The sequence below is a fragment of the Equus asinus genome, chromosome 10, assembly GCF_041296235.1.
Source record: "Equus asinus isolate D_3611 breed Donkey chromosome 10, EquAss-T2T_v2, whole genome shotgun sequence".
In the NCBI taxonomy this organism is placed as follows: Eukaryota; Metazoa; Chordata; class Mammalia; order Perissodactyla; family Equidae; genus Equus; species Equus asinus.
The window spans coordinates 96,768,836-96,792,732 of record NC_091799.1 but is presented as its reverse complement, the minus strand read 5'-3'; the positions used below and the strand labels follow the sequence as shown (position 1 = coordinate 96,792,732).

At 48.6% G+C, this 23,897-nt stretch overlaps 1 protein-coding gene across 5 annotated transcripts in view; it reads left to right on the top strand.

Moving 5' to 3' along the window:
* Positions 1-23,897, top strand: part of TRIO (trio Rho guanine nucleotide exchange factor) — a 356,110-nt gene that overhangs the window by 326,304 nt on the left and 5,909 nt on the right. For 3 of the 5 annotated variants that reach the window (XM_044779483.2, XM_070519854.1, XM_070519855.1), the window contains exons 41-54: positions 2,033-2,102; positions 4,320-4,409; positions 4,986-5,078; positions 5,805-5,855; positions 6,091-6,168; positions 7,115-7,306; positions 9,489-9,666; positions 11,890-12,710; positions 17,102-17,349; positions 19,135-19,273; positions 20,084-20,111; positions 20,287-20,449; positions 20,701-20,822; positions 22,175-22,253. In XM_044779483.2, coding sequence (XP_044635418.2) covers positions 2,033-2,102; positions 4,320-4,409; positions 4,986-5,078; positions 5,805-5,855; positions 6,091-6,168; positions 7,115-7,306; positions 9,489-9,666; positions 11,890-12,710; positions 17,102-17,349; positions 19,135-19,273; positions 20,084-20,111; positions 20,287-20,449; positions 20,701-20,822; positions 22,175-22,253 — 2,352 coding nt within the window. Of the gene's footprint in view, positions 1-2,032; positions 2,103-4,319; positions 4,410-4,985; positions 5,079-5,804; positions 5,856-6,090; positions 6,169-7,114; positions 7,307-9,488; positions 9,667-11,889; positions 12,711-13,654; positions 13,690-17,101; positions 17,350-19,134; positions 19,274-20,083; positions 20,112-20,286; positions 20,450-20,700; positions 20,823-22,174; positions 22,254-23,897 lie in introns of those variants that run through there. The other 2 variants (XM_070519857.1, XM_070519856.1) reach the window with 2 other exon arrangements.

Below are 23,897 nucleotides of genomic sequence, written 5' to 3'. Positions count from 1 at the left end.
TCAGGACTGATTTCTGGGTACTTGTCATTTTCTCTCTGATCTGGAGATTTAATACAATTTTTCATACTGCTAGAGGGCGTGGCTCTGTTTTTGCACATCATGGTATTATTTGGTCACAGTTACTGCCTGTCGACATTTGTGAGTGTCAGGAGTTGCGTATTCTGAGCCCTGTGCATTCTGCTGTGATCCTAGGCACTGGAGCTGGCGCTGGGCTGGTGGGGTGGAGAGTCACTTTGTTCTGCATACTCTCAGGGTGTTCTCACTCTCCCCTCGCTATCTTCTCTTGTGGGGTGTTGGCTTGATGAGGTTACCCCCGCATTAGCTTTCACCTCCCTAGGGGCTTTCCCCTAGCCTGCAAGGGCCCTCAGGGATCTTTGAGTTTCCCACAAACTAACGTCCCTTCCCCCATTCCTTCCCTCTTGGAGGCCACCCGCAGTCCCAGATCCCAGTCTTTTGGAGAGGGAGCAAAGTTTTCTCCTGCCCCATTCCACCCCCTCGAGGGGGGCTCCAGCCTCTCCGCCCTCTGTCGTATGGCTGCATGGATCTCTCAGACGTCTTTTATGTTGTATTTGGATGTCCTCTGTTGGAGTATGAATGTCTTTTCTGTTGTATAGTGGAGGGGAGAGATTACCAGGAAAGCTCACTCCACCATGAAGCTGACGTCACTCCTCCTGGGCAGCAGGTGTCTGTGGTCTCTGACTGCGCATCAGGCGCAGGGACATGGGCAAGGGCGCTGGGCGTGCATGCAGCTCCCACCCCACATCCCACCCCTGCTTTCCTGTCTTCATGTACTTTGCTGCCTCTCGGCTTGGAGCATGCTTGCATCACCTTCAGCACCAGGTCAAATGCTCACCTTTGCGTTAGACCTGAGCATTCCAATCAGACATGTTCTCTCCTCCTTGTAGATGACACACATAAATGTGCTTCAGAAACTGTAAAATACTATGCAAATATAAGGAGGGATTATCATGGTATCAAGTGGTACTTTATTACTTCAATTCTTACCTCTACTAACAGAATGTAAAACCCTCAAACCCAGGTACAAGGTCTTTATTTTCTTATCCCCTGTGATACCTAATTCAGTCGGACTCGTAGATAAATGATTGATCAGCTCCAGAAACAACACTCTAACTCACAGCTCTATAGACTATAGACTTACCGAAGTACACAGTGGAACCCATTTAAAAAGGGATATTTGGTGCTGTTATCTAGACTGCTGACCCCAAGGCTGGTTTCTAAGCTGTTATGGGGAAGGGGAAACAGCACAGCACTCCTGGGGTGACCAGACAGAGAAACTGCACCCAGAGACCATGTCTGCTCTGGAGTGTGCAGGGCAAGGGGGTGTTAAAACCCCAAGTGCTGGACAGTTCACTACAGCGTGAACTGGTGTGCAAGTGTGCAGGTTAATAAAATACCAAGATAAATATCAGCATCTTTGAGTGATAACTGAGGTCAGCGTATGTCTTACAGACAACTACAGCCCAGAAGGAGTGAAGGGCAGTCGTCCACCGCTGTTTGGTATCTGTGATCAGACCAAGTTTTAGTCTTGATGGGAACTAATATTTGTAACCTAGAAGTTGATTTTGACAGTATTTGAGAAAACTTTATAAAACTGGCAGAGGTAACGTATTTAGTATTTTATATGTTGTTATCCAATTTGAGCCTCTTAAAATTATCCTAGAAAGAATATAAAACTCATAAGTACAAGTACCAAGTTTTTGGAGATAAAAATTGCTTTGAAACATTTACTTTTCTCTCAGTATTCAGCCAGGATATTATTGCTTGTGTCATTAGAAAAATGAGACAAAAATGTTAATTGCCAGTCAAGGGATGGTGTCATTCTGCTTTTTTTGACTCTGTGTCCCTTGCTTTCTGCTCTAACAAAATGTTTGCCATGTCTGTTATATTTGTTAAGTATGTACTTTACGCTTGCCAGCTGCTCATGTTGGAACAGACTGTTTTGAAAGTAGAAACCTCAGTCTAAAATCAGAAGGCCAAATTGGAAATGGCTCTGATAATTCTCTCATTTCAGCTTTTTTTTAGGAGAGTTGGAGAAGTGCCTTGAAGATCCAGAAAAACTGGGATCCCTTTTTGTTAAACATGTAGGTACACTAACATTATTTGTATTCTGTTCTGTTGTTGTCGTGTTTAGTCATTAGTTTATCAGATTAAAGAACTCTCCGTTTACAGAAGTGCTTATGTTAAGAATAAACTCAAATGCACAGGGTCAGTAAGTCAGAATTAAAATCCCATCTTGCTCTTCTACATTTGAATGATCTGCTTTCCCAGTCATCTGGCCCCCACTGGCCATTTAGCTCACAGACAGTCCAGGGTGGTCAGAAGGGACCCAGAGCCAGACCTGAAGCAGGATCGTATGTGCGGGTGTCTGCAGGTACACAAGTGTTTGGTGGAGAAGATCATTTACCTAGACGTGCATGGGTTTACCGTGGTAACCAGTATATGTATATATAGAAAATAAGTGGGTTCACATTAAGGCTTTTTTCTTTTAAGAAAAATTATATTTTCTAAAACTTAGTGACAACAGTTTTTGTATTTTTACAAGTCTCTTTAATGTCTGACTTAATAGAAGACAGATGGATTTCATATCTGCTTCTATATTTCATCTACTGTGATATGTTTTTCAGTTAAAATACCTGAAAAAATCCATCCTCACACAGATATATAGTTGGAATGGGATAAGGATTTCAATGGCCTTTTCAGATCTTTACAGATAGTGTTCTTAGATACTACACCAAAACTCGACAGGTGATAATTTCTTAAAGGTTAGTTGCAACGTGGAATCTGAAAACCCACTGGTGAAGGTCTCCTTTGCTGTGACACTAAAAGCCATTTAATTGTCCTGCACTTAAAGGCTCTTTCACCCATGACCGGCTTGTGACATTGTGCATTGCTCAGTTGGAAAATGTTGGTTCACTAATTTAGACAGATCTTACAGGTGTTGAAACATTTCATTACACAATATCAAAAAAGCGGATTTGTTAATGTCACCACCCATCTCTTCAGAAAAGTCTTTAAGTATCATTGAGTTCATGGTGGCAGATACATGTTTTCCAAAATGCTAGGTTTTTGCTTGAAAGCTTAAATCTTTGTTATTAACAGACATTGCAAGTTGTTTGCCTTCAAATGACGGTCTTATTTTGTTCATGCTCTAGAAAATGTGTCCCAGATACCCAAGTGTAAGTAATTAGAGTTTGTGTCCGCCATTCTTTCCCGTGAAAATGGCAGTCCATAAAAACGAGCAGCCAGCTCAGCTCATAGCTCTGTCTCATAGCGCTTTCCTTTGAGACAACAATCCTATACAGCAGAAGTATTAGAAGGACCTCCATTTTGTCAGAAGAATGTGGAAAAGATGTATACCTCATGGTTGAGTTTTAATAAAGTGGATTGTTATTGCTTCATCAAGGACATTCTTAGTTGAAACTGGTACTTTTTTTTTTTTTAAAGATTTTATTTTTATCCTTTTTCTCCCCAAAGCCCCCCAGTACATAGTTGTATATTCTTCGTTGTGGATCCTTCTAGTTGTGGCATGTGGGACGCTGCCTCAGTGTGGTTTGATGACTAGTGCCATGTCCGCGCCCAGGATTCGAACCAATGAAACACTGGGCTGCATGCAGCGGAGCACGCGAACTTAACCACTCAGCCACAGGGCCAGCCCCGAAACTGGTACTTTTTACTACAAGCATGTGGTGGTGAAGAGTATTTCCTAAGTTACCAGCAGTTTCTCCTAACTTACATGGTTTTGCATATCAGTGCAAATGTTAACACAATGAAAAAGGGCAAATGACACCTTAGTATTATTTTCAAAATAGTTTTGACCTAATGGATCCCCTGATAGGCCTCGGGGCCCCCCAGGGGTGTGCACACCACACTTTGAGGATCAGTGGATCAAGGAATGGCTGACTGTCTACTTTTCCCTGCCTTCAGTGTTTGAGATTAAAGAGCTTTTTCTTCCCTGCTAGAAACAGCCAGGCTTCCTAGGACCGTTGCACCACTTGGAGGGGTGGGAGTGATTCTTCATTTAATTTTAAGAACTGTATCATTTCGCTACCTCTAATGCTTGCTGGTGAAGTGAGAGGTTGGATATATCTGAAGGAACAATAATGAAGGACTGTTTTTGGAGCCACAAAGCAGAATGCTGACCTACATCATGAATCTGGAATGTGCTCTCAAGAGCCTAAACCATACAGCTTTGTTTTAAGAAAATTTCCTTCATGAACGTGCTGAAACGTCCATGTGCTCTTACATTCTAATTGAACTAATGTTGTTTTAACCCCTCTGTTCGCCTTTTTTGTTCCCAGGAGAGAAGGTTGCACATGTACATAGTTTATTGTCAGAATAAACCAAAGTCTGAGCACATCGTCTCGGAATACATTGATACGTTTTTTGAGGTAAGGCCCAAGAGAAGAACAAAGTATTTCTGAGTCTTTTGTTACAGTTCATTTCTAAAAATTAAAGCATCATTTATTTCCCAGGAGATAAGCAATCCTCAGGAAATTAGCCTCAGTTATGAGAGTTCTGAACCTCTGTTTCTTTCCTATAAATCAGAGAAATGAGTGTGAATTTAATCTCTGATTGAATCCCTTTCCATTCAGAAACTGTAGTCATTGTTAAAATAAGGGGTTTTCTTAATCAGTTTTAAACATAAGGCTTATGACAAATTCAGAATAATTCATGATCTAAGCTTTTAACCTAAAAAGGAGTTATGTCTTTGCATGAATAAAAAAGCAATTTGAAAGAAGGTCCTTAAACAAGTTTAAAAGACTATTTTTACAAAACAGCTCAGAAAGGTAAAGTGTAAAATTGGTCATTCTGAGAACTAATGTAGCACTAGTTGGTTTTTGTGCAGTGGGCTCTTTTCTCGTTACTTTTACTGACAGTTTTGTAGTTAGCATTTCTGACAATTACAAGAACAAATTGCCCTTTGAAAAAACACTCAGATCTTTTTTTCTCCTTTAAAACCACAGGACTTAAAGCAGCGCCTGGGCCACAGGTTGCAGCTGACAGATTTGTTAATCAAACCAGTGCAGAGAATTATGAAATACCAGCTGTTACTGAAGGTGAGGGGCCAGGGGCACATCTGGCGTCAGGAGTTTGTTTGATGAGAGGGTAGGACTTGGTGAGGGGACTCTTTTTCTGTGAAAAGTATAAAGCAGTCTTGTTATTTCTGATGTTAAATATTTTAGAGTAAATTTTTAAAAATTTAATATGACACCTTACACTATTTTCCTTTACATCAAGTTCTGAATCAAAATGTCAGTTAAAGTGAACTTTTCTCCCCACCGCAGATCTTTGAATACTAATGATTTCTCTGCAGCTCTAGCGACCTTAGATATTTTCTGATCTTCTTAGAGCATCGCATAAAATTAAAATTTTAATCCCTGCCTGTTTCTCTGTTGGCTCAGCAATGGCCCTTGATTGATTGAAATTCCTAAGCACGACTAAGGCAGAAGCACACATTTTTCCGTGATGAAAGCAACTGTTCAAATGTCTGGAGAGCCCTTCATACATAAAACTGAGAACCTGGCTAGAAAGAGAGGCACGAGCTGGTTTTGGAGTAGAGCAGGAGCCATTGCCTGCTTAAGTAGATCCCATTGACTTTGCCCTACTGCAGCTGGAAATCCATTTAAGGATACCTTTTTGTTGTGTTACTGGGAGGAAAAAATGAGAAAATAGAAGTAAAGTGCTCAGCGCATGCCGGGTGCATCGTGAGCGAGAGCAAGGGAACGGTTAGCTGCTGTCACGGTCGTCATCCTTAGCGTGTTCTTCTCTCCATTTCCACACAGGACTTCCTCAAGTATTCCAGGAAAGCTAGCCTGGATACGTCAGAACTAGAGGTACGTGCATCCCGGGAGCTGGGCCCCCCAGGCTGCCCCCGGCTCCTCCCTTAATCCCCGTGTGTCTCCTGAGCAGCTTGTCCCTGGGAGGGTCGCGCAGAGGGGGATGGCCAATTTTTCCATGACCTGGACGTGCCCCACACATGGAGGGCTGGACCTGGAGGTGTGTTTGAGGGTTGGCGCACCGGCTTTTCCCCAGAGAAGCTGACCACTCACTCTGCTCCCCCCACTGCAGAGAGCCGTGGAAGTCATGTGCATCGTACCCAAGCGCTGCAACGACATGATGAACGTCGGGCGGCTGCAAGGCTTTGACGTAATGCGCTGCTCCTCTTTAAACTCGCCCCTCTGGCTGCCGTCACTTCCTTTTGTCTTGGGTTATTTATCTCCTCGTGTAGAAAGCTCATCCTTTTTGCGTGGTTTTCTGTCGTCTCTCAGTGTACTTCAGCCTGATTGGTAGTTCCTTTCAGCTTCTTTCAGTGCATTTGATTTGCTTTTTGAGGGCCTTCCCCCGCTCAGAGCCCAGCGCCTGGTAGCCGAAACAGGCAGGACTCTGCCTTGTCACTGGGGCCCTCTGCTGCTGTAACAGCGGGGTTTCCTTTCCTGGCGGGGAGTGGGAAGCTGGAGGGCCTGCCCATCTGACCCGCCTGGGAGCTTGACTTCAGCGTCACTGTGTTCATCGTTGGTCTAACAGACTTTTCTGAGTTTGCCAGACTATTCATATTACATATTATCCATTGGTATCCTGAAGATACTCAGAACCAGAATCTTTTTTTTTTTAACTATTGAATAAGAAAATGAGAGAAGTTTTTACTTCCTGCCTACTGTTTTGCTTAGGGAAGTAGTGTTTAAAGTTCTGGTGCTGTGGTTCTGAAAAAAAGCACATGCAGAATCTCCTGGAGGGCTTCTGAAAACGCAGGATCCTGTGCATCTCTCATTGGGTCCTCCTGGGGGTTGCAGACGCTGGTCCAGGAACTGCACCTTGAGAACCACTGTTCCCGAGCGAACTGGGCACTAGATCCACTGTCAGTCTTTGATTGTAACTGAGGCCAGTGATTTATACAGAGGTTGGCAAGAATCTTATTTAGGTAATTAGTCTATTTGGGGCTAAGAACTCATTACAATAAAAGAAATTTTTAAGCTCTATAAATTAATAGAAGAAAAATATCTTATTCTATGGGAATAAGAAAGAAAACAGAACTTCAGATATCTTAACTTAGAATGCACTGTTTTCCTCTCCTCTTCCTTTGCCTCCTTTCTAGGGTAAAATTGTTGCCCAGGGCAAGCTGCTCTTGCAGGACACATTCTTGGTCACAGACCAAGACACGGGCCTTCTGCCTCGCTGCAAAGAGAGGCGGGTTTTCCTCTTCGAGCAGATCGTCATTTTCAGCGAACCACTTGATAAAAAAAAGGGCTTCTCCCTGCCGGGATTCCTGTTTAAGAACAGCATCAAGGTAACGCGTGCTCCCGTGTTTTCTCACGTCCTGACGCGCCCATCATGCTGATAGACTATTTCCTTTTCAGCGATGACATGTTCAGATCCTTCGTTTACTAAATATTTAGAGAATTCTTTAATACACTTCCGAACTTTAAATCCGCTCCATGCCTCCGCTGTCTGTATTCTCACGTTGCTGATGTCTCGCACACGTCTCGCTTGACCACAGCCATTCCTGTTCATGATGAGGAGACCTTGGCTTCCTTAGATTTGTGCCTCACCACCTCGGGACTGTGTGCAACTCAGTTTAAGCTCAGAGGCACAGATTTGGAGTATTGCTCAAAGACGAGAGCAGACAGCTTGGCGGGTGTTGTCATCTTTTCCTCTGTTTAACAAGGACTTGCTGTGCACCCAGTGCTAGGCACGGGCTGCAGGGCTGGACAAGACAGGCAGTCTGTGCCTGGGGTAGCTTGCTTTCTGTTGGAAGAGAAGGACAAATAAGTAAACAGACAAAATATTGCAAATGGCCCCGAGTTCTGTAAAGGGGACAAACTAAGGATGACATAGAGAAAAGCAGAGAAGGAGGCCTGAGGTCCCAGCAGCCTGCCCACCCCCCCCCACCCCAGCTCCTCCACCTCTGCAGCTGTGCAGGCCCCAAGGTAAGAAGGGAGATGTGCTTCCCTGCGTTAGGGCCTCCTGCCCTAAGCTGCCAGGGTCCCCATTAGGGACAGGAGCAGGGAACCTCTTAGGCCCTCTGAGTCCTGAGACCTCAGTTCACAGGCAGGACACTGTGCCTTCTTCCATCCGGCTCCCCACTTGGGCTTCCTCAGGCTGGGGAAGGGTCTTCTGCCCACCAGAGCCTGGGGAGGCCTCAGAGCCAGGCTGCACGACGCTGGGCCACAGGCCCTCCTGTCTCACACCATCCTCCAGCCCCTCCCGCCTGGCCATTTGAGGCCCCTCCCTGATCATCACTGCACCCCCACCCGTCACCTGAACTTCTCACAAGTCTCTAGACAGAAAGTCCATCACCATAGACATTCCCTTGATACATTGTTTTACATATCCTGCTTCTATAAAATTCTTTTATGTAGTTTAGATGTGATGACAAATATAACTTCAGAACACAATTATGTTAATATTCGAGGTTTTAAATGGTTTCATGTTATTCCTGGGGCAGTGAAGTAAGGGATAAACATTAGGTCATCATATAGGAAATGATGGGAAAACAGGTAATCCCAGGCCCACATTTCTAGTTAGTTATTCAGGCTCTTAGTTAAACTCCTGGTAATCCCCATGAACCTGAGGTAAAAGAGTCATTGAAAAGCTTCAAGAAAATGATTTCTGAAGCAGTAAGAATAACAACTTAACTGGGGCCGGCCCAGTGGCACAGCAGTGAAGTTCACACGCTCTGCTTCAGTGGCTCAGGGTTCACCAGTTCAGATCCTGGGCGCAGACCTATGTACCACTTACCAAGCCATGCTGTGGCAGGCGTCCCACGTATAAAATAGAAGAAGATGGGCACAGATGTTAGCTCAGGGCCAATCTTCCTCAGCAAAAAACAAAAAGAGAGAGAGAGGATTGGCAGCGGATATTAGCGCAGAGCTAATCTTCCTCAAAAAAAAAGCAGCTTAATTAAAAAGTGGTTGCTTCAATTTTGACATAGGGTGAATTTTACTTTGCAGTTGACCAGTGGGAATAAATGTACTTTAATTTTTTTGTAGTAAAATACACATAAAACTTACCATCCTAACCATATTTAAGTGTGCAGCTCAGTGGCATTAAGTACATTCACAGTGTTGTGCAACCATCACCCCCATCCATCTTCACGACTCTGTTCAACCTGCAGAACTGAAACTGCATGCTTGTTACATACTGCCTCCCCTCCCCCTCCCCCTCCCCCCAGCCCTGGCAGCTGCCATTCTACCTTCTGTCTCTATGAATTTGGCTACTCAAGGACCTCATCTGAGTGAAATCATAACAGCCTTTGTCCTTTTGTGACTGACTGACTTCACTAAGCATAATGTCCTCAAGGTTCATCCATGTTGTAGCATGTGTCAGACTGTCTTTCCTTTTTAAGGCTGAGTAATACTCTATTGAATGTATCTGCCACATTTTGTTTATCCATCCATCCGTCGATGGACACTTGCGTTGCTTCCACACTCAGCTTGGCTATTATAAATAAATGCTTTAATTTTTTCAAGGTGAGTTGCCTTTGCCTGGAGGAAAATGTGGAAAATGATCCCTGTAAATTTGCTCTGACATCAAGGACGGGTGACGTGGTGGAGACATTCGTTTTGCATTCATCCAGTCCAAGTGTCCGGCAAACATGGATCCATGAAATCAACCAAATTTTAGAAAACCAGCGCAATTTTTTAAATGGTAATGTGTGTTCTGTTACTGGCATGTGTTTTCTTTCCCTAATGTACACATTTCTATTTCTATTTCTTTTCTCTCTCCTATTACATACTGATAGTAAGAACAGGCCTTATTTAGCACTTACTGTGTATCAGGCCCTGTTCTAAATATTGTCCATATATTTCCTCATTTCATCTTCACAATGACTCTATGTGGCAATTACTACTGTTATTCCCATTTTACAGATGAGGAAGCTGAGGCACAGAGTGGACTAGTAATTTCCTCAGAGTCCCACAAATTGTTGATGGCAGTCAGAATTCCAAGCGGGCTCCCTGGCTCTTGGGCGTGTGCCCTCACCACCATACTGCTCCATCCTGTCCCACACAGTCTCTCGCACCATGTGTGCATCAGAGCCCTGTCCTAGGAAAGGAATGCATGAGAATAACTAAGGCAGCAGATAGAACTCGCCAAAGATGTTGGAGACGATCTCTCCTGCAGCTTTAAAATTTGTGTGCAGTTCATCACACATCCACACCTCCCTCCTCCATTAAAACACAAGACGTATTTTTTTTTTCCTTCCCAGCTTCCATGACATGAGTGATTACAGAGGAGCTGCAAAATACCTTAGAGGGATATCTTCTGCCCAAGGAGAGTGATCATACTGACCTTACGTTGCAGATCGTTTCTTTGACTCATTGTATCCATGACCTGAAACTCCCTGCTTCTCTCTGTGATGGCTGGCTTGACTGTGGGTTTAATTTGGTGATTGTTGAAGAGCTTCAAGATTTCACTTGGAAGCTAAATCCTCACTTAACGGCTTTTCTTTGTCCTTTTCTCCGTGTCCATGTTCTGTGTCTATACCCCAGTGGTGTAGGATGTTGTAGTTTCTCTGTCACCATAAAACCACCTTTACACCTCTCACGACATTCAAGAACCAGGAACATAGGCACTCAGTGAAAAGCCAGGGTCACGTGGCATTTTTGGCCGAGTGGTCATCAGCTGCCTGGGTGTGAACTCCCAGCCCCTGTCCAGACTGTAGACTGATCACTCTTTACATTTGCAGTGAGAAGTGGACCCGTGGAACTGGTGAGGGTCCGGGACAGTTCCTGTGCATGTAGAAAAAGGTTTTGCTCCTATGACAGTAAGCAAGTGCACATCTCTTTAAATATGCTGTTCTTAAGTGGTGCATTAAATGCCAATCCATAGCGTGTAACTATTGGGAAATCTCTAAACTTTTACCATCATCTTTTTTAAAATAAAATGAACTGCCTCCCAAATTGCAAGCATGAGTAGGCCGTGCTGTTAAAGTTTACTGGACACTCAGTCTAGGTAATGATGATAAATGCCTCTTCCAGAGGGTTGGACGAGATCAGGAATGGAGCAGGAGCTCTAGGCATGTTAGCCCCTTCTCTCTCTCCCGTTAGCTGTGGCCAACACTGAGTTTGTAAAATGTCGTTTGGCTCCAGGATGCTTTCTCACGCAGGCCTAATGCCTCCCAGGCAGAAAGGGGCTACGCCTGATTGTTGGATTTCTCAAAGGTTTTAACACTTTAAGAATCTGCATTATTGTTTTCATGTATCTTATTTGGCATGTTTCCTGCAGATGGTTATGTAACAAACTAAATCACTAAAGTTGAGAGATGGGGCAGCTTCATGACCCACAGGGTCTTGGTGGAGCCCTCTACTTTCCCTTGTCTCTCATGTCCAATCTGCAAAACAGAGGTGGTCCCTAACACCGCCTCCATGCAGGATGATCGCAGGCTTGCTCAGCTCCCAGCCAGATTCTTCTTTGCCTAACTGCTCTCTGGTTTAAAGAATACCTTTGCAGCTGCTGGGCTAAACTTTCCCACCGCGTGGGAGCCAGCTGATACCTGTGGAGACCCAGCTCAGTGTCCCCTAGCAGTGTGCTGGGCCTGCCCTTGACACTGGCCTGGGATGCTCTGGGCTGATCCGACTCTTTTTTGGCAGGGATGCTGTGTCTCTGCTTGCTCCCCAGCCTCATGCTCATTCTCTCTGCACTTCTGCTCCCTTGGCCTCCCACATACACACACACACACACACACATATCCCTTGATGGAGTCAATTTAGCTCTGTTCACAAACAGGAGAGTACAGGACCTTTTCCTTTGCTGATAGATGGTGTCCTTGGCTGCCTCCAGGACCGCTGTTTGTTTGTAGGTCATGATGATTAGACGTTGGTGGAGTACCCTAGGACTGAATCTCTTCTACTGTCTCTCACTGTTTTACAGCCTTGACATCACCAATCGAGTATCAGAGGAACCACAGCGGGGGCGGCGGCAGCGGGGGCAGCGGTGGGGGCAGCGCAAGTGGTGGGGCCCCCAGCAGCGGCCCCAGCAACCACAGTGGCGGCCCCAGCAGCTGCAGTGGCCTCCCCAGCTCGAGCAGAAGCAGACCCTCCCGGATCCCCCAGCCTGTCAGACACCACTCCCCCGTGCTGGTCTCCTCTGCAGCCTCCAGCCAGGCAGAGGCAGACAAGATGTCAGGTATGTCCACTCTCGGCCCTTCACTGCCTCCTCCCAGCAGCGGCCCCGCCCTGGAGGCTGGCCCCGGCCAGTGCGGCAGGCACCCCCCCAGCGGAGAGTCCGAAGGTCCTGAGAGAGAAGCAGAGCAGATCCCCAAGATGAAGGTGATTGAGAGCCCCAGGAAATCTGCCGGAAATGCTGCAGGCGCAAGCCCGGAGGGAAACGCCAAGGAAGCGCGGGCCAACCCGGAGGACAGCCGCTCTCGGAGTGGCCTGGGCTCCCTGCCCCTGGGGAAGCCCAGGCCCGGGGCCATCTCGCCTCTGAACTCTCCTCTCTCCACCGCGTTCCCTTCTCCATTTGGCAAGGAGCCCTTTCCCCCCAGCAGCCCCCTGCAGAAGGGGGGCTCCTTCTGGAGCTCTATCCCTGCCTCCCCCGCCAGCCGGCCGGGCTCCTTCACTTTCCCGGGGGACAGTGACTCCCTCCAGCGGCAGGCGCACCGCCACGCGGCCCCCAGCAAGGACACGGACCGCATGAGCACGTGCTCCTCGGCCAGCGAGCAGTCCGTGCAGTCCACCCAGAGCAATGGGGTAAGAACGCCCGGCGGCCGCCGCCCGCCCGCCCCGCTGCCTCTGTCCCGCCAGCTCTTCTAAACCTCCCGGCCGCCGCGCTCTCCTACTAACTTCTGGCTCTCCGGTGCTGCGCTGCGATACTCAACTCTTCCGGCCTCCCTGTGCACTCACCGAGTAGACACGTGTAGCTGCGTGTGTGTCCGCAACCCGCAGGCCTGGACGGGCGCCCAGCATGGAGCTGACACAAACGCCTTCTAACCTCTCTGCTCCGGGCGGACAGCGTGCTCTCGTCTCTACTAACTCACTCCTTGCTTTGTGTGTGTCTCCTTAATACGAGAAAGCAAATCCTTAACCTTTTGAACGCATCTTTAAGTCTGTTTCGTTTTTCGACCAGCAGATTATCTTGGAACTACCTTTTTAACCTTGCCTTCCTCTCATACAGTTTTTAGAGGGGTCAGTGTCCTTGCTGTCTACCTCCTATTTACATTGAAACTTGTACACTTTAAGCTTTTTGCTCATCGCTTGGTTGTGCTTTTTTATGCCTTAAATTATCTTTGCAGCGTTTTTGACTCATCTGAAAAAAAAAAATCCCTCAAGAAAACTTCCAACAGCAACTCAAAGCAAACTAAGCTGACAAAATGGGGGGAAGGAATCTCTCCAGTGGAAGTGTTTGCTTCCCCCGAGTCTCACGCTGGAAGAGAGAGACTACCCTAAGGCGCCTGCAGACCGGCCTGGCCGCACCCGGGGCGGGGCGGGGGCGCAGCTGGGGCGGAGGGAGGCGGAGGCGGGGCGCGCGGGCCTGGGAGCGTTCTGCGTTCCGTGCAGCAGGGGGCGCTCCGGGCAGCCTCCCCCGCGGTCTGCTGTCACTGACGTTGTATTCTCACGCAGAAGGGTTGCTGGTGGGTTTTTCCTCCACTTTGTGGCTTCCTCACAGTCCTACCCACCTGTTTTCTACACGGCAGATGGCCTGACCCGTAACATTTTCCTGAAGGCATGTGTGAGGGAGTAGAACTGTTCTAATGAGAGTATGTGATCGCTTTGTAAATTTTTAAATACATTTCCCTAAAAGGGTCTGTGTCTCTCTTTATAAAAAAAAAAGAAATCTGGCTTTTGCATGTCTCTCTCTTCCCTCTGTACTTCTATTAATGCCTTATTTGGGTTGACTTGGCCTTATTTTTTCTTCCTATTTTTTGTTATATATTTTGTTAAACTCAATCTTAATATTGAATAGAGGAAGAAATTAGGAAATGGATCCTGGTACATTTGTTTACCCTTGAGTCTTACTGTCAAAACTAAGTGCTCGGGGCAGGCATCCCCGCCACTGGCGTCCCCGTTATGGGTGCCTTACTGTGTCCTGCACAGCAGCTTGGCCCCCTTTGAGATTTGAACTGCTCGGGTGAGCGTCAGAGCTCGGTTTTGGTCATGCCGCCTGCCGGCTCCCAGTTGGCTTCTCGGGATGCAGGCATGGCCTTCAGCTGAGAGCCCTCCGAAATCGGCCGGGGAGAAGCTCTTGAACTCGTCCTAGCCTGGACTCCTGCCCACAGTGCCCAAGGAGTTCTCAGGGTCTGTGCTGCAGAATGAACCCCTCAGCTGCTCAAGTGCAGAACCCCGTGCTGGTCTCTGGACACAGTGAGTGGTCACGAAGACCAGCCCTCCTGGCTTCCTCCCGGGATGCTCACTCTGAGACACAGGCACTGTCCGGGTGGCACATGTTCCACAAGGTTTAGGTTGGGAAGTTACCTCTTATTTCTGCCTCTCAGTTTTTCTTATGTGGCAGGGAACCTGGAAAGGGGAGTTGCCAGCATTTTGGATGAGTCAGAGTGCCTTAGAGAGATGCCCTAGCAGCCTGGGAAGACACTAGAGGCCTAAAATGGGCTTTGGGCCTCTAGGACCCTGAAGTATTTCAGTTAAAAGGAACTGTACCCTGCTCCCGCCCACTCGGGCCATCTTACCCCCTGGTGGGTCAGCAATGGCCTCCTTCCTTCTTGACCTCTCCCCTGGAGCTGTCTGCAGCCACAGCCAAGCAGCTGTGCCTAACCCACAGCCCGGGTCCTCCTCCTTCCTTTATATGGGCACCTTCTGGAAAGTTCTGCTCAGATCAGGAGTGGAGTGGATGTGGGTCAACCCAGACAGTGACTGTACCACAGCCAAATGTGGGCTCACAACCTCCCTGTGCCCACCTGCCCCCCTGGGCAGCAATAACAGCCCTCCTTTCTCTCAGGCCAGTGGCCCATGCACATACCTGACCTCCCCTTCTGTAAGGGAGTGATGCTTGTGCCTGCTGGCAAGGCGGCTGTGAGCATTGAATAAGATAGATTTTAAATGCCTAATACTTAGCCTGGCACATGTTCAGAAAATATATACTTTTATTATTGTGGCAAAATACTCAAATTATGAAACAAAGCCTGGTATGCTGTATTACCAAAAGCAGCTGTGCCAGAGAAATTGTTTTTTGTTTACATTTTCTAGCAAATTTGTCTTAGCAGTCTCAAAACTATTGGGTGTGGCTATATAAGTCAGAATACTAGAGTACAGCCGGACCTCCGTACCTGTGGGTTCCACGTCCAAGGAGCTAACCAGCCATGGATCAAAAGGCCTACATTGGTTGCATCTGTTGAAAATATACAGACTGTTTTTTCTTGTCATTATTCCCTAAACAATGCAGTATAACAACTATTTACATAGCATTTACGTAGTATTAGGCGTTATAAGAAATCTAGAGAGGATTTACAGCATATGGAAGGGTAGTGTGCCATTTTAGATGAAGGGTTTGGGCATCTTTGGGTGTTGGCATCCACAGGGATCCTAGAACCAGTCCCCCTCCGATACCAAGAGACAGATGTGTGTGCTAAAAGGATAAAATTGTTTGAGTGAGTATCCACAGGCTAAAGCCTAACGTGGACAGCAGGAGCATTCGTGAGGGGCAGGAACATCAACAGACTCCTCAGCTGAGACAGGAACGAGAGCTTGGCAGCCCCAGTGTGTGTAGTTAAATTTCCCCTGTGAATCTAGATTCAGAGCCATGGCCCCAGGATTCCCAGCGCACTGGCACATGGACAGCAGGCAGCTGTCTGCTCCGGCGTGACCTGACACCAGCTCAGTGGCCCAGGGCTGTCTGACATCTAGGGGGTCGCATCTGCGCTAATCCAGGACCTGCCCCAGGCATCCGAGAGCCTAGCAGAGAGTAGCATCATTGGAGTCCTGGGGATCCATGAACATCCAGACAGCGTGGTTGCTGGAAGTCTCTGAGGACTAACGGGAGCAGGGCACCTGATGCCGTTTCCCACACCCCAGCTATTGATAGAGGAGATGGGGCAAGAGGTAGCTCAGGACTCCACTTTCAGCAGTGGTCTCCACTTTCTCCTCTCCCTTGGGTCACAGAAGTCACTTGGTAAATGATAGCTTGGGACAAACACTACCACTTGTGTTTTTTCTGCTCACCAGCTAACATCACTCAACTTGTGGGCTTGGGTAGGAGGGCTTAAGAAATTATCAGTGTTTTACTTTAGCAATCGTGCATCATTAGCTGAACACTGAGTACCTGCTACGTGTCAGTCACTGTGATGGACATAAAGATACAGTGGGGACCTGAGGCGTTTGGGTACCACTGGGGCTGCAGGGTAAGGTGGGGGCAGGCTTTCCCTGCGAGGGTCTGTTCCTGGGCGTGAGTCCCAGTAGTGTCCCAGCTCTTCTGTGATGCTGTGTGATGTGTTCCCATGGCAACACTGCCTTTGGGCCACTTGAATCATGCAAGCTCCTACGAGGGCCACCCACTGGGGGACACATAAAGAATGCAGAGCAGCTCCCCGTAAGAGCAGAATAGTAGTTGATTTACTTTTTAGGTATTCTGCATTCTTCTTTTAGAAGGAAAAAGCGGGGGAAACGTTTAGGCCTGCCTGCAACTTGGCATGACCCTGGAACGTCCCTTCTCGGTGAACATTTTATCTGGCCACTTTGGGGCTTCTCCATGGTCTAACCTCTCAGCTGCAGAACTGCTCTTTGCGGCTTTTTGATTTAATAACACTTTAAAATGAGCATGATGGTCACAGTGACGTTCCTGTGGCGTAGGTGTAACCCAGCATGGCATGAACATAAGGACTGAGCTGTTCCTTTGAGGTTGCAAGGAAGATGGGACTAAATAAAAAGCTTCCAAAAGGAAAGTGTCATCATTGTGCTGACCTCTTAGATTGTTCCTGAATTGTTGTCTAGAGCCACCTTGGTTTTCACTTAGTGGAAAAGAGGCACAAGGTTACTAAAGAGGGCGGGGGAAGGGAGTGGAGTGCCTCCATGTCTGTTGGGTGAGCCCTGCTCTGGGTCACCGTGTCGCAGCACTCACTGACCAGCGAGTCTGTGTTCTCAGATCTTGTTTCAGCTTCTCCCTGCCTTTTTTTCCCATCTTTCCCCTACAGAGTGAAAGTAGCAGCAGTAGCAACATCTCCACCATGTTGGTGACACACGATTACACGGCAGTGAAGGAGGATGAGATCAATGTCTATCAAGGAGAGGTCGTTCAAATTCTGGCCAGCAATCAACAGAACATGTTTCTGGTGTTCCGAGCCGCCACTGACCAGTGCCCCGCAGCCGAGGGCTGGATTCCAGGCTTCGTCCTGGGGCATACCAGTGCAGTCATCATGGAGAACCCCGACGGGACTCTCAAGTGAGTGCCGGGCAGGCGGCCAAGGGGAGAGGGGCCAGAGCACAAAGGAGGCGCAGAGGCCCCAGGAGGGTGAGGCCCATTGAGAGGGAGCAGCACTGTTGTCATTTAGTTCAAGTTCAGCTCTAAGCGCAACGTGGAACCCCAAAGTGAAGATGGGGTGGCCGTCCATCTCTACCAGGTTCTTTTAATAACCTGCACTTGCAAACACACAGCTTTTTCAAGCCACTAGAGAGCATGACAATAATTTAGTCCCCAGAGGTCTTGAGGGGGGAGTGGTGAGGACTTTCCAAGGACCCTTAAATTGTTACCAGAGTACATCAGTGAAGATACTCATTGTGTGAGCTGCAGCTACAGATCTGTATGCTGCCATTACCACAGTGCCTTATATCTTCTGGAAGGTTAATTTCAAGTAGAAAACTTGAAACCAATTTTACTGCGTTAAACATTATTTTAAAGAAAACTAAGTCCCAAGTGCTGGTTTCAAAAACTCTGTCCTTTGCTGAATCTCTCTGGCTGTGGTAGAGGGCAGCCACATGGCGTCCAGGAGTGGAAGCATGGCAAGACTTAGTGATTTTTTATTTATTTATTTTGAGGAAGATTATTCCTGAGCTAACTGCTGCCAATCCTCCTCTTTTTGCTGAGGAAGACTGGCCCTGAGCTAACATCCATACCCATCTTCCACTACTTTATATGTAGGACACCTACCACAGCATGGCTTGCCAAGTGGTCCCGTGTCCGCACCCGTGAACCAGTGAACCCTGGGCTGCCAAAGCAGAACGTGTGCACTTAACCACCGTGCCACCCAGCTGGCCCCAAGACTTGGTGATTTTTGAAGTCTCCAAAGGCTTCAGCCCAAAAACCCCGACCCAGAGGCTCTGACGGCAGTCACATTCCTCCCCAAGCATGGCTGTGCCCTCAGATGGGTCTCAGATGGATGTGCCAGCATCCCAGCACCACCTCATGCCTCTGGGTTCGGCGGTCGCACCCAAGGGTTGCTGGCTTGAGTTCAGGCTAAGAGAGCCTAACTTCTGTGGCAGTCCCTTGTTCTGTTTCTACTTGATACACAGAAATATTTCATTTTAGTACATTGCTCAAGAATCACATTTTGTATTTTGTTTTCTCGAAAAATATTCACAGGCCCTCTGTCAGGGTTCTCTAGAGAAATAGCACCACTAGGATGTATGTGTGTGTAGAAAGAGGTTTATTATAAGCAATTGGACTGTGCGACTCTGGAGACTGGCAAGTCTAAATCTGCACTGTGGCAGCAGGCTGGAGACCCAGGAGAGCCAGTGGTGCCGATGAAGCCCGAAGGTACCCGCTAGAGAATTCTCTTTTGCAGGTCTTATTGTTCTAGTCAGGCCTTCAGCTGATTGGCTGAGGCCCACCACCATATGAAGGGTAATCTGCTTTACTCTACCAGTTAAAACATTGATCTCATCCAGAAACACCCAGAATAATGTCTGACCAAATATCCGAGCATCCAATGAATGGCCCAGTGAAGATCCATAAAATTAACCATCACAGGCACCTGTATATTTTAATCCTTAAATTTTGCATTCAAATTTTAAGGATTAATATTAAAAAAGAATGTGTTGGTTTTACCTCCTGGTTGTTGAGAATCACAGGCAGTGATTCCTGGTGTTGTTAGCAGAGATCCCTGTTTCTGAAGTGTCCTCAGTCACCTGACCCACATACGTGGAACAATCAGCTTTCTCCAGTGCTGTCAGGGCTCATTATGGAACCCTGGAGAGGCATAACACTAATGATGTGTTATATTCTCCCCAGGAAGTCAACATCTTGGCACACAGCACTCCGTTTAAGGAAAAAATCTGAGAAAAAAGAGAAAGACGGCAAACGGGAAGGCAAGTTAGAGAATGGTTACCGGAAGTCGCGGGAAGGACTCAGCAACAAGGTATCTGTGAAGGTGAGCTGGCCGCGGCCTCGGGGTGGGGCTGCCAGCGGGAGGGGTGGCGGAGAGCCGCGCACTCCTCAGGCATCGGCTGGCCGCACACGCGATGAGCCGCCTCCCAGCACGCCACCACCCTGCCCTGCGAGCAGACCCTGTGGGGCTGTGCGGAGGCTGTGTGTGTTCCATGGAACCAGGTTTACATGTGCACACTCACCCAGTGCGCGCCTGGCTCACAAAGGACACCATTAGGCCCCCGGAGGAGGCAGAGACGAGTTCTCAGAAACAGACAGTGAGGGCAGCTGTGGCTCAGACTTCCTTCCGTGTCCCGCCTGGACCACAGGGGAAGTGACTGGATGTGGAGCTGCAGGTTCCTTGGCTCCAGCAAATTCCCTTGCTTCTGTCAGCTTTACTCCTTTATCATCAGATTGCCTCAAACCTGTGGGGGTTTTACCTGGAGAAAAAGAACATATCTCCCAAAGGGAATCCGAGGACCCTGGGTTAGGACACTGGCCATTCTGCAGAAGGAAGGGGTCCAGGGACCAGCTGGACTCAGCCCATAGAGGAGAAAAATGGACATCTCCAAATTTAAGCAGCATTTTTGTGTTTGTGGGTAGGAAGGAAAAAACTCACTCAAATTCATGTGACATGAAGCTTTCAGGTGCTCTTAAAGGCGGTGGAGACATGGTGTGTTTTGATTGGTACCCAGGCAATCCAGGTCATATTTCTGCTCATCTTTCCATGGGAATTGTAGCCCTGGAATGAAAGTAATATACGTGTTAACAGCTCGTGGTTTTGATTAACACCTGTGTGTTTTTTCCATTTCAGCTTCTCAATCCCAACTACATTTATGACGGTGAGTTCTGGTACCTTTGTCTTCTGGTCTTAAGATGGCAGGTCTCAGGGTCGAATGTAACCTCGGGAAACGGTGCTCTGGGCCGGGGCAGCAGCGTGGGTCTCCTGTGTGTGAGGGGAGGCCCTGGGCATGGGAGGGAGCTGCAAGTGACGTGTGACTGACCCCTCTCGTGCAGTTCCCCCGGAATTCGTCATTCCCTTGAGTGAGGTCACGTGTGAGACAGGGGAGACCGTTGTTCTGAGATGTCGAGTTTGTGGCCGCCCCAAGGCCTCGATCACCTGGAAGGGCCCTGAACACAACACCTTGAACAACGATGGTCACTACAGCATCTCGTACAGGTGAGGGAGGCCCTCTTGTTTCACAGGCTGGTCCCGCTGTGATGGACGTGGTCCCTCCTTCAGTTACCTTCCTCACTGGACGCTTTCCATGAGGGAGCCTTTCACACCAGGCATGGAACTAAAATTAAAATTCCACTTGAAATTGCTCATCTGCACTTGAGCTCCTACTTTCCTGTGACCCAGAAGGAGAGGTTGGGGGCCGCGCTGGGGGAGCTGAGCCTTTCTGACGCTGATGTATTGTTGTGCGGCAGTGACTTAGGAGAGGCCGCTCTGAAGATCGTCGGTGCGACCACAGAAGACGACGGCCTCTACACGTGCATTGCTGTGAATGACATGGGCTCAGCTTCGTGTGCGGCCAGTCTGAGGGTTCTAGGTAAGTGGCAGCCCTGGCTGGTGCCCATCTTCCGGGAATCTCAAGTCCAGAGTCCCCCCTACACGCGACACAGCTGGAAATATATGACACTTAGTCACTCGGGGGAGTTCCAGACGAGAGCTGCAAGTCGAAGACTACAGTCTCTGGATGTCCCAGGGCAGGTGATCTCACCTCTTGTGAGGTCAGAGGAGGTGCCCCATGAAGGCCTCTGAGTGAGGCCACTGGGCGCTGAGCCTCTGCTGCCAGCCTGTGGTGCATTCTGTGTTTTCAGTACTCAAAACGCGTTCTGGGATCCAATTCAGCTTTTATCCGATAATCCCTTTGACACTTTGGCTCCAGAGAATCTACTCTGAGTTGGTCTCATGTGAAACAGGAGTGAGAGGAAGGAGGAGGGGGTGTGGTTGAGGCCTGTGAAGGCTCCATGCCTTAGACCCTGACGGCAGCCCTTCCGGGCTTGTCCTCCTGATCCTTGAGCACAGGGCGACTATGGTGGGACCCCAGCTGCTTGAGTGTGACACTCTTGCTCTCCCATCTGCCCAGCAAGGCCTTGTTCTCTCTCCTCAGCTAAACCATGAGCTACTGGAGGCAGAACTCGTGTCTTAGGCCTTTTTAAGTTTCCCATAGTTGCACTTTGCATATGCAGATGCTCAGCAACAATACGCACCGATCAATTTCCAGCTGTCATTTTACAGAAGGCTAGCCCTGCAATACAGCGTTGCTGAGACCTCTCCTTGATCCTGCATCTGCTCCAGATATGGGAAGCCACTTCGAAGAGCGAGAATAAAAATCTGAACTAAAAGGGGAATTCGGTCTGGGAGCACGCTGAGTGTAGACAGCAGACAGAATCACCTTAGACCTTTTATCCCACATATTTTAACCCCTTATATTTTAACCTTGTTTAGTCAAAGAAAGGAAGCTCTGATTTTTGTATCATGGCACAAGAGAAAAAGAAAATCTTGAGTTTGAGAGCAAAGAATCACTGGTGTTCTAATTTTAAAAGATGTCACAGAAATTATACATGTGAGTTTTATTTTTTTAAGTAAATCACATGTGAAAGCTTAGGGAGTTTAGGAAAATACGGGGCTAGTCCCACCACGGAGACACGAGCAGGAAAATAACGGAAAAGGAAGTGTGTGTGTGTTTCTATCACACAAATGCATCTTTTTTCCTCCTAAGTCCCAACATGCAGTGTGTATGTTACACTTCCAGCACGTCTCCGTCCCAATGAGCCACAGTGCAGAGCTCAGTGGCCGCATGTGGCTGCCGAGTTGGACAGCACAGGCCTTGTAGACTCCTTCCCTGAGAAGCGCCACGTATGAACCAGCTCAGGGGAGGTGCTGCTCTTCTTGCAGGTCCAGGCAGTGATGGGATCATGGTGACCTGGAAAGACAACTTTGACTCCTTCTACAGCGAGGTGGCTGAGCTCGGCAGGTACGGTCCAAAGCCCAGAGCCCCTTCCGAGAGAGCAGAGTGTAAGGTGTAGTTGACTGTGAGGGTAGGTTGACCAAGTTAAACGGTGTATTCTGCCAGCAATTGGAACTTATATGTTATGTTTGAAACGTACCCCGTGATTGCCTTTAGATATTAAACACTGAGGAAGTGAAGACGACGTTTTCAGCTCAAGTCCAAGAGACAATTCAGGCCTATGCCACACGCCATCCACTGATGCAATGTGAGCTTTTCTGCTGTGCATCAAGGAGTCTAGCTATGTCCCATCCTTGGGGGAATTCGGAGAAGAGTCCCTCACACCATTTCTTGTAGGTCTCCATTCTCGCATGGGGTCTCGGTTGAGAAAGGCCGACGTGTCCGCAGGTTTCAGCTGTGTGTAGGGGTTTAGGTGGAATGGCAGGGCACGCCTGCACAGCTGAGAGGCGTTCAGCAGAGCGGGCTGTTTCTCTCCACCCCAGGGCCGTACCCTCAGGACCCGGGCTCCTTCTGACTCGGCTCGCCATCTATCCACACAGTGCTAATCCACATCACCCATGTCTCAGGAAGGAGGTCAAAAAGCATGACAGTTGAGCTTGCCTCTCTCAGGAGACTTTCCAAGCAGCTGTCCCAGCAGCAGCCACTTGATGTTCCAGTGGCCCTCCCAGGTGTCATGGCTCCAGGTGTCAGCCTAACATAGCTGTCAGGTTGCCGCACGAGGCACACCAGCGCTTGCTGTCCCAGAGCAGCAGCGATCTGTCACGTCACGCAACGTGCCCATCAGGGCAGTTACTCTCTTGGTCTCTCCTGAGCTCAGTCAGCTGGCACGCCCACATCTCACGCCCATGCCTGCAGCCTCGCCTGGGCCATGGGGCCCTCTCCACGTCAGCTTTCACCCTGGGCTTTCTCATGCGCTGGAGGAAGCAGAAGCCGCAAGGCCTCTTAAGGCCCAGCCGCTGAAATCAACACACCATGCTCTCTCCATGTCCTGTGGGTCAGAACCAGCCTCGGGCCAGCCCAGATTCAAGAGAGGAGAGAGGGCTCCGCCTCTGCATGGGAGGAGGAGCAAAGGAGTGGCCCTCTTTAACACACCGCAGCTGCCGCCTGGCCACAGATTTACTTACATTCCTCACACTCCCTGCCGCCCCCCCCCACCCCCCCAAATCTCCCATCATGGCAGCAGGCTCGGGCTTGAGGTCCAGGATCTCGCCCCCATCAAAGCAAGGTGCATCTGAAGCTTCTCAGGTGTGGTTCATTGAGTGCAGCTCTAGAGACCGTGAACTGGAGACCAGTTACCTGCCCCACATAGGCATCCTACAGTGACAAATCAGAGGCAGATGACAGCAGGAGACACTCTGTTTATAAAGCGGGGGCGCCAGGTGACTAGGAGGCACCAAGTAGTCCCTCCCAAGCTTTTTCACATGATGGTGAAAGTTTTCCATGAGAGCAAAGGTGGAAGCTGCCTGGTGAGTCTCATGGTGTCACTTCTGCCACATTCAGTGGCGGAGGAGTTCACGTGGCCTGCCCAGACACAGGGTGAGGAAATGGAGTCAGCCTCCACAAGGGAGGCGAGCCAGAGTCACACAGCACAGGGCCTGGGACACAGGCAGCTTCAGCGGGACCATAGTGGGGCCACAGCCCCTGTGTGGA